Genomic DNA, 13,478 nt, shown 5'->3' with positions numbered 1-13,478 from the left:
TATTAGAAAAGATTACACCCAAAGTTCAAAGGATATGATGTGGCCTCACCGAGGTCTTTATGACTTGTCACAATAGAATGGGGCCGTCAGTTTGCTCCAACATTTCAGACATTTTCTCACAGCGGCTGTATGTAGAAGTTTCTGGAATGTTAATGGACTTTAGGATTGTTGGATGTGGGAGATGGGGAGTTTTTGTTTTCGTGTTCATGTTAGTGTGACAGCTGCCAAGTTGAAATGAACTTTGAAATAGTCTTGCTCTGATAGCAGAGTGACCTTTTTTTTTCTTCTTTCTTTTTCAAAAAGAAAAAAAGTATAATCACCTGTTAATGATTATTGTTCCTTTGTACATAGAGATTGATGTACCAGCCAAAGTCCTGTGTGGCTGACGTCAATCACGTACTCATTTTTTGCTCATTGCTCTTTTTCTTTCTCTCATCATTCCGTGGAATCGACAGAAGGTAAAACATTTCTTTGGTTGTGGGAACTTGTATCGGTCGCTTTGTGTATTTTTTTTAGCTGTGTTCTTTTCAATTCTCGTGCCAGTGATTCAACAAACGTTACTCTTTAGTGAATTGTCTTGTCAGTTGACTCACTCCGTTCAGTCTTTTGACTTTATTTAAAGTAACTTTTGATTTCCTGTGAAATAACCCCTGACTAGTTGCTTCTGTTTGTGACAATACTGAACTATCTTGAGGCATTTTGAAGATCCCAGATACATGATGGTCGTTTATACAGTACACACTGATGACTACTGCTTTGTGGGGGAACTCCTCCACCTCTTAACCCTATCCGTACGCCCTGGGGTCATTTTATACCCCCGGGGTTGTATTCTTCACATTTGAGAATACTTCTAGTGCAAAGATCTCTTTGAAACTTTCAGTTTTTCTCAAAAAGTCATTTTTGACAGACTGCTCTGCAAAGCATACGGATCAGATTAACGAGTGACTTTCCTCTTTGGAAAGTGGTGGCACAGAGTTCCCCACGTCGTATGGATACGATAGTAAAACACGACGTAGGGATAGGGTTAAGTGGTGGCACAGAGTTCCCCACGTCGTATGGATACGATAGTGTAACACGACGTATGGATAGGGTTCAATAACCTAAAAGGTATTGATAGGGGAGTTAAACCTGTACCGTTTTTCCCTCCTCCACTCGGGCAGGGAAGACAAATCTTGCAGGGTTGTTACCACTACTTGGTATAATTTTGATTCGTTTGTCCACAACCATATTCTCCAGTCTAAACATACCTCAGTTTTGTTCCTTCACATATTTATTTATACTGTTTTGTTCATTTAGAAGTTGGCATTCAATCTGTCTATTTTTCCTCTCTACGCACAAACAGTCCATGCACTTTAGGTTCAAAATCAAATTTGGTAATCCCTTTGTCTAATTGCTAGCTTGTTGTCAGTGATCTTTACAAAAACAAAGTAAAAGTATTCATGTTATGTATGTTGCAGAATTTACCTTTATTAGCAAAAATGTTCAATGTTTAACTTTGTCAGTTTACAATAGCCGCTGTTCAATATTGGAAGATAGAATGTGTACAGGTACAGAATTACGAGTCAATTTGTAATATTTCTCATTCTTGTTTCCTTTCATTTTTTAAAGAATGAATAAATGGTTATTTGAGCTGCTATTTTGAACAAACTGTTGACAATTTCTGTTGTCCAGACGTCATGGACACACAGAGAAGCTTTTGGTTGAAATATTTTATATCTTTTTGTTTCTTTACTTGTTTCTATCTGTGTGGAAGACTTTGACTGATGACTCTTTTTCTCCCTTCCACATTCCCCTTGTTGATATTGAAAAAAACTGAACAGAAGGTAAACTATTGACCTCTACGTTCCTGGTGGTTTTGGTCCTGTTGCTTCTTTGGGTTTTTTTAGCTTTTTTAAAATCTGTTTACCCTGGCTGGCCGTACTTCTGCTCTATTACCTTCCCCCCCCGTGGGCCTGTGTAGATGTGTGACCTACTTAGTGCTTTCCTCGTCGTGTGGTGCAGTCTGTACGGCGTGGTGCAGTCTGTACCATGTGTGTTTGTGTTTGGCCTCAGGGCCTCAGCTCAAACTAACCATGGCTATTTTTTCTCACGTTAATCAAATGGGATCTCCAGGCTGGGGTTTTATTGGGTACAGTCATCTGTGTGAGTTACGCACATTAAAGATCCCTTGGTGGTCTAAAATTAAATTGATAAGAGTAGGCTTCGGCCAACCCCCTCCTCGGCAAAATTAAAAATTTCTTATCATGCCAACTGAAAATGTTTAATTGTGTCAGATGCACTCATATGACCTTACCTTGTGCAGTTGCGAGCGCCGTAAAACACTTATATCTTTGTGACCAAATGTCTCATGTCTGGACTGGCGCCGGGTGGGGGGGGTTTTGGAGGGGGGGGGTCAATGGATTTATACGTTTATATTCATTTTCCACATTTTTTTAGTGTGTGGGTTGGGTAGTGGGGGAAGTTGTTCTTGCTCCATGGAAGTGCTCAGCTGTCTACCTGTCCAGAATATTCCTGTAATGTACCATTATAAGGCGTCTTTTTTTTTCTTATAGTTTTTTCCCTTGTAGCATCTTTGTGCTAGTTTTTTCTAACCTCTATCAAAAAAATACTAACTTTTATTTTGGTGTAAGTTTTTAAATGTGTGGCAAATATTTCTCAAAGGCTTCCTTTCATATCTTGTAGTGTATATTTCCTCACCTGTGCTTCCTTCATACGAGATATCGGCTGTAGTGGTATGCTGGGGAGTACAGGCTGTGGCCTATAGCGCAGTCGCTCACCCTGGCCGCTTGCTTTAGCGAGATGACAGGGCAAGAATATGTGTCTGGACGTGGTGGAATCGGGCGCTCGTCAATTTTTGGGTATTTGGAGTTATTGGTATTGCCTGAACGCTTGTTCATTTGTCTGTCTTGTGAGGAAAAAAAGATTCCTGTTTATCTTGAATAGAAGTGTTGATATTTGTAATTGAAGGAGGTGGGGTCGCCTGGGCTCAGAAGTAAAGTTAGGGAGAGAATGACCGCCAAAGTTTGGTGACTTCCATAGCTCAACGGTCCTTGGAAACTGTAATTTTCCATTTTTTTGTGCCATTAATCAAGGTTTTTCCATAAAATCCATACATGGGAATGTTTTTGAATGGACGTACAAAGTGTTAAGCCAAAAAAACAAAAATTTGAGAGAAAAAATCTAAACAAGCGAAAAATGCGGGTGTCTTTGATTTCCTTATTTGGACTCCCGCCTGATTTGACCACGATGCCTCACATATTGTGTTGTAAGATTGGAGGAAAATTGTGTTGGTTGCGGGCTGATCAGTGAAGTGTTTGTTTGTTTGGGAGGAGCTGGGATGGGCTTAGCCTTAGCTTTGGACATGACCTCTTTGCTCGTGGTTTTTGTCATTTCTCTTACGCTTGTGTATTCTCATATAGCAAAGGACATTCCATGTTTTTGTTGGGGTTTTTTCCCCTTTATGATGCTTTAATAACCGGCCACTTTTGTACACTCCTCATGTCTACGGTCAATATATACATAATATACAAGTGTTATTGTACTAAGTTTTGTGTGTTTTCTTATAGCCCAGCTTGATATTTTACAAATGGTTTGGGGTGTTTGTTTTTTGCTTGAAGTCACTTCTTTTGCAATTTTACCTGCTATGATTTTTTTTTTTTTTTTTTTTAATCTTTTAGCCCTCTCCTTTTTTGAAAAGCTGAAATATGTAGTGTTAGTTTTTAGAGAAGTGTAGTAGATGTAGTGGTGGTCTAGTGTTAGAGAGATGAGATGGTGGTCAAGTATGGCCAAGTTGTCCTGGTTTCTGGGACTTTGTTGGCTAGATCAGGGCCCGGGTCCTCCCATGTCCATAAGCAGCGTCCGTGGTCTAGTTGTTTGGCTCTTCACCGAGGGTTGAATTCAAGCAGTCCTTGAAAACTGTTTTAATTTGCATTCAAGGAAAAAATCTCCCTGGAAACCCCTTGAATTTCCGGAACCTCCTTGAGAACTCTTTGAATTTTGCCGGATCGGATATGAACAAAATTTTTGTCCGGAAATGGAAACTACAATTCCTTTGGGTCAAGTGTAGGCCTATCGGAAATGGGCTTTCAGCTTAAATTTCTTTACCTAATGTCCTTGAATTTAAAAAATGTTCCCTTGAAATTTCCTTGAATTTGAGTTAATATAACTACCATTTTACGTTTATTTTCTATTCATAGAGGATCTAACTTGTGTTGGGGATTGCGGGTGGTTTGAGGGTGCCACTGTTCCCTGTAAACTATTTGTTATCCCCCCTTCCCCTTCCCCTTGTTGTTTCTGCCCCACCCTTTCCCTTTGTGCCCCCCTAAATGACCGCTACCATGCTTCTGTGCTGACTGAACTGCCATCTTTTTCTACGTGGTTCTTCTCAAGGGATTTTCTGACTCTTGTTACTACAACTAACAATTCATGAATAATACAAATTACATTCAAGAATAATACAAATTACAAATATTTTCTCATGAAAACGTTTTTTCCCCACAAGTAACCAAATGATCCACTTGTTTCTTTAACTGGGGAGACTGAAAGCTGACTTCACTTAGTTGAGAGTTGAGAACAAAGAGATTCCTTTCCACATAGTGGTCTATATAGATATATAGATATATATAGATAGATATCTGTCTTGGCCTTTTGTTAGTTAGCAGCACATGTGCTAAGGTTAGCAATACCACCAAGTATTTCACTTTTCCTTTTTCATAATAATAAAAAGCATTTGTATAGCGCATACCCCAGCTCAACAGCAAGCTCTATGCGCTGTACACTATATCATTACCCCAGCAGACTAGACCAAAGAACACTCCGGAACATTCAAGTGACAGGATTTTTGTGACTGTCAAAGTTGATAAAAGAGAAGAGACAGAGGGTTGTGGTGAATGAACGTCCATCAGCACCTGTGAGGGAGGCAACACTTGAGTTGTCCCGGAATGTGTAGAAATACTCTTGCTATATATAGGGCCTCTTGTTGCTGTGAGCAGCGCTGCTGCAAGTGGCAATGCTGGGTGTTTGTGGCAAAGCAGGCACAAGTTAGCTTAACATACAAGAGGTTTTTTTTCTATTTGCTTTGTGATCAATGCCCACTCTGTGAAAAACTTTCACAACTATGTGTCTTTTATTTCACAACTATGTGTCTTTTATTTCACAACTATGTGTCTTTTATTTCACAACTATGTGTCTTTTAAGGAAAGGGCTGACGGTTAAATACCGTAAAGACCATTGAAGTTTTAGAATAGCGCCGAGGTTTTACATTGTTGCTCAGAAGATTTACTGGCTGGTACAAAGATGACAGGGGCACGTGTTTGAGGAAATGTATGGTCAGTGGAGAGCAGGAAAGTTGATGAAGGAACCAGTGTACAAAGATGATAGGGGCACATAGTCATGGGAAATTGAATGTATTTAAGTACACATATTTGAGGAAATGTATGGTCAGTAGACAAGAGAGAAGTTTTTGAAGGAACCAGTCTGTTGTATCAGATGTCCCTGTGTGGAGCTGTGTGTGCATGCATGTAGGGTGTTGTGGCTCTGTGTATGCTGCCTGTGCTGTAGCAGAGAGACCCCCTCCCTCCCTCCCTCCCTCCCTCCCGTCTTGCTATATTCGTTGTTGTTTTCTCCTCTTTTTGGACATACAGGGAACCAACACAGTGATAGCGAAGCCAGCTATAGTGAGTATTTCTAGCTCATCTCACACTCATTTACACATAGTTGTACCTTTATATATATTTTTATATATATACATAATGAATACTTATTTATTTATTTATTTACATACACCTGAAGAGCACAGGGGAAAAACAACGGTAGTCACAAACTGAATATCGTGAGGGAACCAATTTTGAACGCTTGTTGACTCATAACTGTATTTCTGTTCAGCTGTTGGTTGATTGTTGTTGTTAGATTTCCCGTTCAACTACACTTATCAATAAACCACCAGTCAAACAAATATGAAGTTATGAGTCCACAAGCTTTTAGAAATTGGCACCCTCACAGTTTCCAGTTTGTGGCTACCATCGTTTTCCCCCTGTGCCCTTCACACGTTACTTTATGCAGTGGTAAAGTTAATCGTGTTGAAGTAAAGAGCAGAAGATATATGAGCACTTGTGTGCCTCTACTGTGAACATGAGGATAAGTGACCCAGAAAAAGGTTTCAGTTTGTGCAGTTGTTTAGGTGTCTCCGAGGGTAGCCTTGTCCTACTGTAGTAGTCTCGTGGAATCTTCACACCTTTCCCTCTGTCTGTGGGCGTAACTAGTTTTTGTCTCGCTTCTCGAGACTGTAAAGAATTTAACGGCAAGTGGTTAGTTTGGAGGGCACCTGGTAGGTTCTATTGCTTCTTACAAGTTGTAGAGTATTTACACACACGTACACACATGACACACACGTACACACACACGTACACTCACACACACATGTACACTCACACACTCACACACATACAAACAGACACCTTTAGTCTCCCCAATTGTTGCCTGTTGTTTATTGGATAACTAACAGTTTTTCTAATGTTCTAATTCCTCTTGATGGTAGACAGAGTCTGTTGTTTTTTTGTTGTTGTTGACTTTTCAGTTATGATGTTAGCCTTACTTGTGTGTGTGTGGACAATGTTCTGGCATTTTGCTGTCTGGCCTCCCCCTCCCCTCCTGCCCCCCTTGCATGTTGACGGGCCGTTTGTGTGTCTCAGCTGTGTGTACTGTCAGTGTGTTCCCTCCCCTCCTGCTCCTTGCATGTTGATGGGCCGTGTTTGTGTGTGTGTGTGTGTATCTCAGCTGTGTGTGTGTATGCGTTGCGTGTGCGTGTCGCCAGCTATGTGTACTGTGAGTGTGCTTCTGTAGTTGTGACTGGAATGATAGTCTTGAATTAGAGTGCAATTATGTTGTTATGAGAGGGGAAGGGGTCGTGGGGGTGGGGGTGTATGTTACACTGTACCTATGCCATCTGTCTGCAGTAGTTTCATCTGAGAGAGACATTGAAACATCAACACAATGCAGTAGTTTCAACTGAGAGAGACATTGAAACATCAACACAATGCAGTAGTTTCATCTGAGAGAGACATTGAAACATCAACACAATGCAGTAGTTTCATCTGAGAGAGACATTGAAACATCAACACAATGCAGTAGTTTCATCTGAGAGAGACATTGAAACATCAACACAATGCATGTTTTGGGGTTTTTTGTTGGGATTGTTGTTGTTTTCCCCTGGGGGGGCAAAAACTTATGTGTGAATTCATTACTTCCTATTACGAAGTTGTAAATGGGGTTCTTTCCATCACCAATTTTGAACTGTTGTGGGGTGGGTCGGAGTGGTACATACAAATTGTTATAAAATATCTTGAGCTTACAACAGTCTCATCACAGATGAAAGTTGAAGTGCAGATCTTGAAATATGTCCGGAAAGTTTGAGACAGTGGTTATTTTTAACTGTGGTTGGAGGGGGGGGGGGGTATGTTGGTCTGTGGCGTAGTGTGAGCAAGCTGACCTGTCTGTCTGTTGGTCTCTGCCATAGTGTGAGCAAGCTGACCTGTCTGTCTGTTGGTCTGTGCCATAGTGTGAGCAAGCTGACCTGTCTGTCTGTACGTGAGTGGCAGCTAATGCTGTGATTGTCATTTGTTTTGGTGGGGTATTTCGTTGTCTCTGAGGGTTTGTGTTTCTTGTCTCAACTCAACCATTTGTTTGGGTGGTTTGGGGATGTTCTGGTGTGGTTTCCTCTTTCTTTCTTATCAACCAACATCTATGGTCCTTCTCCTCCTTTTATTCCTATAAAGCTCTCTAGTGACACCTCTAATCTTCAGCACTTGTGTGACGTGTTTGTGTTGCAAGTTCAGTCAAACTCATTTTTTGAACTGCACCCAAATGACTATACGTGTGGTGTAATAAAAAACCTGTCCCATGTTGCTCTTCAGGAGGAGATGAACCAATCTTGTCGTACGAGACCGTGGTGCAGCAGGAGTGTGAGTACCCACTGTCATGTCTGTCTGTCTGTCTCTGTCTGACGTGTGTAACAAAGTGTTTGTGGTGTTGTACAGCAGGAGTGTGAGTACCCACTGTCATGTCTGTCTGTCAGTCTGTGTGTCTGTCTGTGTGTTTGTGGTGTGTCAGGAAAAACCAAAGAATGTGTTGTTAGATTGGGGGGGGGGGGGGGGGATAAATCTGTATGTGCATTGTATGTGTCTTTTTCTCAAGTGTACTCAAATACTGAACACAATGTGGGTTGTTGGCGGGTGCTCTGGTATAGTTTGCTCCTTCTTTCCTACCAAATATCTTTCATCCTGATCTCTCCTTCTTTTTTTGTGTTTGTTACTCTCTTGTAACACCTCTAATATTCGGCACGTATATGACCTTATTGTGTTGCAAGTGCCGTTAAACTTTGACTGAAACTAAAACTCTAATCTTCAGCACTTGTATGACTTTATTGTTTTGCAAATACGGTAAAACTTTTACTTCATTATTTATCAACTAAAAGTGAGGCCGACACTTGACTGTGTGGTTTGCTGTGATGTGTTTCAGTGAAGTACACGAGGCCAGTCATCATCCTGGGCCCGCAGAAAGACAGAATCAACGATGACCTCATTTCAGAATTCCCGGATAAATTTGGCAGCTGTGTTCCCCGTAAGTGGTCTCCTTGTCCTCTCCCTGCATGCAGATTTTGTCACAGCTCGTCCACTTTGGCCTCTTTGCTCATGGGGTAGAGATTGAAGTGGGTGGTTGGTGGGTGCTCTGGTGTGGTTGGCTGATTCTTTCCTGTCAAACATCTATCATCTTTGGCTCTCCTCCTTCTTTTTTGTATTTGTTACTCTCTTGTAACACCTCTAATCTTCAACCCTGGTGTTGGTTTTTGGCCAATGTCTCCATTTGCGGATTGCGAAAAGTAACTTTTTTTGTCAGTACACCTCACAAATGTGTCTATGTTTCTAAACGGTTGTGACTGTGAGTTGGTGGGTGGTTGGCGGGTGCTCTGACGTGGTTTGCTCCTTCTTTCTTATCAAACATCTATCGCCCTTATCTCCCCCTCCTCCTATTTTGTGTTTGTTACTCTCTTGTAACACATCTATTTTTCGGCACTTATATGACCTTATTGTGTTGCAAGTGCCGTAAAACTCTTACTAAAACTTCTCCAGATGACCCCCGTGTCCTGGACCCCCCCAACAAGCCACTGTCGGCTGCTAGCTTCTCTCGTAAATTCTGGATGTTTCTTTTTTGGATGGTTTTTGTTTCTTGAGATTATTTTGGACAGTTATTTTAACTGTTTCATTTCCAGCTTGTGTGAACGTTCCGTTTGTTTTGTTCTCTTCTGTGGTCATGTGGTGGCAGGTTGTAGATGTTGTTGGTGTCTCACTCGAACCGTTTATCTGTCATAGTAGGTCAGACTTCTTTTTATTTCAATCTTGTGTTGGTAACCGTAATTACAATTATAATATGTGATACTATGGTATGGGAAAAGATCACTGTACACAAGATTTGGGGCAATTCTGGTATGTTTTATTAGGAAAAAAATGTTATGGGGTTTGGGTTTTTTTTTCACTTTTCTGAAAATCAGTGTTCATGCACCTACACGGTTAGAGTGACACACCGACGTATGGTTTTGGTAAATTGTGGTAGACACATAAAGGTGGGACACAACAGTGTCAGTTCTGTAGTTCTAAGAAGCCAAGTTGTTGTCGTTCTTTTTTAATTTGAAGGGGCAAAGAAGTTTACTCACAACAGTGTTTTAGTGATGTCTTATTCAAATACTCACTATTTACTTTGTTTTAGTAAAGTGCAGTCCAAAAGTATGGGTTTTTTTTTTTTTATTCTAGCGCCCTCCCCCATCCTTTTTTTTTTATGTGTCTTTACTCAGTTGTGAAATAAATGCTTTGAAACACAAAGTCAGTTGTGGAAATGTGCTGGATTTTTTCTGGTTTGATGAACTGTTGTTTGTTTTATGGTGTCCTTCCTTAGACCCGTTTTTAGATTTGAGTTGATCGGGTCGTGGGTGGTGTTGAATTTGTTACGGTAAGATGATAAGATGATTTGTTTCATTTCTAATCTATGACCTAATTTTGGTGCAAATGCCGTAAAACTTTTACAAAATGATAAATCATGGGACATCCGCTTGCCATCCTTTACTAAAAATAGACTGAGTTATCCTCTAGTTGTAGTTGAGACCCGTTGTCTTGGAGGGCTTGACGTGGGTGGGTGGCGGATGCTCTGGTGGGGTTTGCTCTTTCTTTCCTATCAAGCATCTGTCGTCCTTATTTCTCTTCCTCCTTTTTTGTGTGTTATTCTCTTGTAACATTTCTATTCTTTGGCTCTTATATGACCTTATTGTGTTGCAAGTGCCTCAAAATTCTTACGAAAATTATTTTTAAAAAACCTAGATGTTTTGATCACTCTCCCTGTGTTTGACCCCCTGTGGTGTTTTTCCCTCTGACCCCTGCGACCCCTGCGAGCAGACACGACCCGTGAGCGACGCGACCACGAGGTGGATGCCCGGGACTACCACTTCGTCATGTCCAGGGAGCAGATGGAGCGGGACATCCAGAACCATCTGTTCATCGAGGCGGGCGTCTACAACGACAACCTGTACGGCACTAGTGTCGCCTCCGTCAAAGAAGTCGCAGAGCAGGTACGTGCGTCGGTCGTCGCTTGTGGTGGGGGTCGTTGTGGCATATGGCTCAAAGGCTAGTGATGGGGGTCGTTGTGGCAGATGGCTCAAAGGCTAGTGATGGGGGTCGTTGTGTCAGATGGCTCAAAGGCTAGTGATGGGGGTCATTGTGGCAGATGGCTCAAAGGCTTGTCTGGTGGTGGTGGTGGTTGTTGTTGTTGTTGTCGATCTAGCAACATCTGGGTTCTCGCCCTTCTGTCCAATGAGGGTGATTGATGGGAGCTCTGGTGTGGTTTGCTTCTTCTTTCCTGTCAAACATCTATCGTCCTTATCTCTCCTGCTTTTTTGTGTATGTTACTCTCTTGTAACACTTCGTGGATGGTTGGCGGGTGCTCTCGTGTGGTTTGCTTCTTTTTTCCTATCAAACATCTATCGTCCTTATCTCCCCTCTTTCTTTTTTATGTTACTCTCTTGTAACACCTCTAATCTTCTGGCGCTCATATGACCTTATGCAGTTGCGAGCGCCGTAAAACGTCTACTAAAACAATTGTAACACTTTTATTCTTCGGCACTTATATGACCTTATTATGTTGCAAGTGCCATAAAACGCTTACGAAAAAAGAAAAAAAAAAGTATATTTTCAGCATTGCTATACTTTGTGTTCTGCAGGGGAAACATTGTATTTTGGACGTGAGTGGGAACGCCATCAAACGTCTACAGGTGGCCGGACTCTACCCCATTGCTGTGTTTATCAAACCCAAGTCTGCAGAGTCCATCATGTAAGTTGGTTAGCAGGGTCAGTTATGTAAGTGTGATTGTGTAGTAGTCATTTGAGGAAGTGCTTGTTTAGTAGAGTCAATTATGGAAGTTATTTAGCAGGGTTACTTACGTAAGTGATTGTGTAGTAGTCATTTAAGGAAGTGCTTGTTTAGTAGAGTCAATTATGGAAGTTATTTAGCAGGGTTACTTACGTAAGTGATTGTGTAGTAGTCATTTAAGGAAGTGCTTGTTTAGTAGAGTCAATTATGGAAGTTATTTAGCAGGGTTACTTACGTAAGTGATTGTGTAGTAGTCATTTAAGGAAGTGCTTGTTTAGTAGAGTCAATTATGGAAGTTATTTAGCAGGGTTACTTACGTAAGTGATTGTGTAGTAGTCATTTAAGGAAGTGCTTGTTTAGTAGAGTCAATTATGGAAGTTATTTAGCAGGGTTACTTACGTAAGTGATTGTGTAGCCGATTGTTGGAAGTTGTTTTGCTGTGTTGGAATAGGGTGTGATTCTCTCGTTTTTATCTTTCCGTTTCCTCGCAAAATTCTAGACTTGATTGGGGCCGAGGTCTGTGTAGGATCCTGAAATCCTTTTTTTTTTTTTTTTTTTCCCCCTACTAGATCCTGATGTTTAGATTTCACTGAGCAGCAGGTCTGATAGAAAGATGATGTTGGTATTTTGTGTTGAGCTAACTCAGGTCAGAGATGCCAGGAAAAGGTTTCATGAGAAGGATCTATTTGTCCTTCCTGTCTGGTGGTGGGTGGTGGAAGATTGTTGTAGTATGTGCAAACTCACCCACTAGCTGTTCCAACTACTCACTACCTCAGATGTACAATGTTCTGTCTGAGTCTTTTGGCCGTTGTGAGTTATTAAGACCATGAAGTCAGATACCAAATGTTCTGTGTACTCTATCAAAATGGGAAGATTATTCGGAGTCGTTATCTAGATATTCAAAGAATTGCATTTTAAAAAGCTTGACATACTGTGCGACTTAAAATCTTTGACGTGAAATTTCTCCCAACTAGGTAGCGGGTACTGAGGGGACAGGACTGTGTGGTTCTGAGGTAGAATCTCTTTTGGATATGGTGCTGTTTTAACAATACTTGGTTTTTTCTCTAGGGAAATTGTTACAATTTCAACAATGGTTTTTCTCTCTCTCTCCAGGGAAATGAACAAAAGAATAACAGAAGAACAAGCACGGAAAACGTTTGAGCGGGCCCTCAAGCTGGAGGCGGAGTTTGGCGAGTACTTCACAGCCGTGGTGCAGGGAGACACGGCCGACGAGATCTATGCTAAAATCAAGGAGGTGATCAGCGACCAGTCGGGGCCCTACATCTGGGTGCCAGCCAAGGACAAGCTATGAGAGAGAGAGAGTTGCTGCCCTTACCGTCGTCATCGCCAGTTCCACACCCACATCGTTTGTCATCGTCATCAGGATCATCATCATTGTCATCGTCATTTCGTCATATTGTCATCATCATCCGTTTGTCCATAGTGCTCAGCTCATCTTTCATTTGCTCTCTTATCTTGCAACATCTTTGTCTTTTCTTTTTCTCAATCTCTCTCTCTCTCTCTCCGTCTCTCTCTTTCTCTTATTTAATTTAGTTCTCTCCAGATCCACCCACAATGTGTATCACTAGACACGTGTTCATTGTTTATAAGATCATTGTCAGGTCGTTCATTTCTCTCTCTCGGTCGACACGACCGTGATTTCTCTGCCGTCTGTCGGCTTAGGTCACTGTTTCAATTCATAGAAAGTTGCAACTTATTGGGTCAAACGCCTTCATGATGTCACTTTTGATCTCTCTCTCTTTCTCATGTGCACTCTTTTTGTCTTTTTCTTCTTTTTTTGTTTGGTTTTGCTCCCCCTCCTCTCTCTGATTCTCTCTCTCTCTCTCTCTCTCTCTCTCTCTCTCTCTCTCTCTCTCTCTCTCTCTCTCTCTCTCTCTCCCCCTCTCTCTCTCTATCTCACACACACACACACAGACATCAGCTCATACCCCCCCCCCCCCCCCCCCTCCTCATACAAGCAAAAGTGATAGATCCTTGTGGACAATTTTCTCACCAAATGCTGCATCAAATTTCCTGGTTGGTATCTCTTGGTATAGGCCGCGGAAATA

The 13,478-nt window shown here is 41.5% G+C and overlaps 1 protein-coding gene across 1 annotated transcript in view; it reads left to right on the top strand.

Moving 5' to 3' along the window:
* The window catches only part of SAP (synapse-associated protein), a gene marked incomplete at its 5' end in the record, with an annotated part of 42,241 nt that extends 29,483 nt beyond the window's left edge, over positions 1-12,758 (top strand). Inside the window, 6 exon segments of the mRNA NM_001204555.1 lie at positions 5,643-5,675; positions 7,911-7,958; positions 8,515-8,616; positions 10,440-10,612; positions 11,261-11,370; positions 12,523-12,758. Coding sequence (NP_001191484.1) covers positions 5,643-5,675; positions 7,911-7,958; positions 8,515-8,616; positions 10,440-10,612; positions 11,261-11,370; positions 12,523-12,721 — 665 coding nt within the window.
* Positions 12,759-13,478: the final 720 nt, after the last annotated feature.

This window comes from Aplysia californica, unplaced genomic scaffold, assembly GCF_000002075.1.
Source record: "Aplysia californica isolate F4 #8 unplaced genomic scaffold, AplCal3.0 scaffold01136, whole genome shotgun sequence".
NCBI lineage: Eukaryota > Metazoa > Mollusca > Gastropoda > Aplysiida > Aplysiidae > Aplysia > Aplysia californica.
Note: the sequence above shows the minus strand (reverse complement) of the source record. Positions and strands in the feature narration are given on the sequence as shown.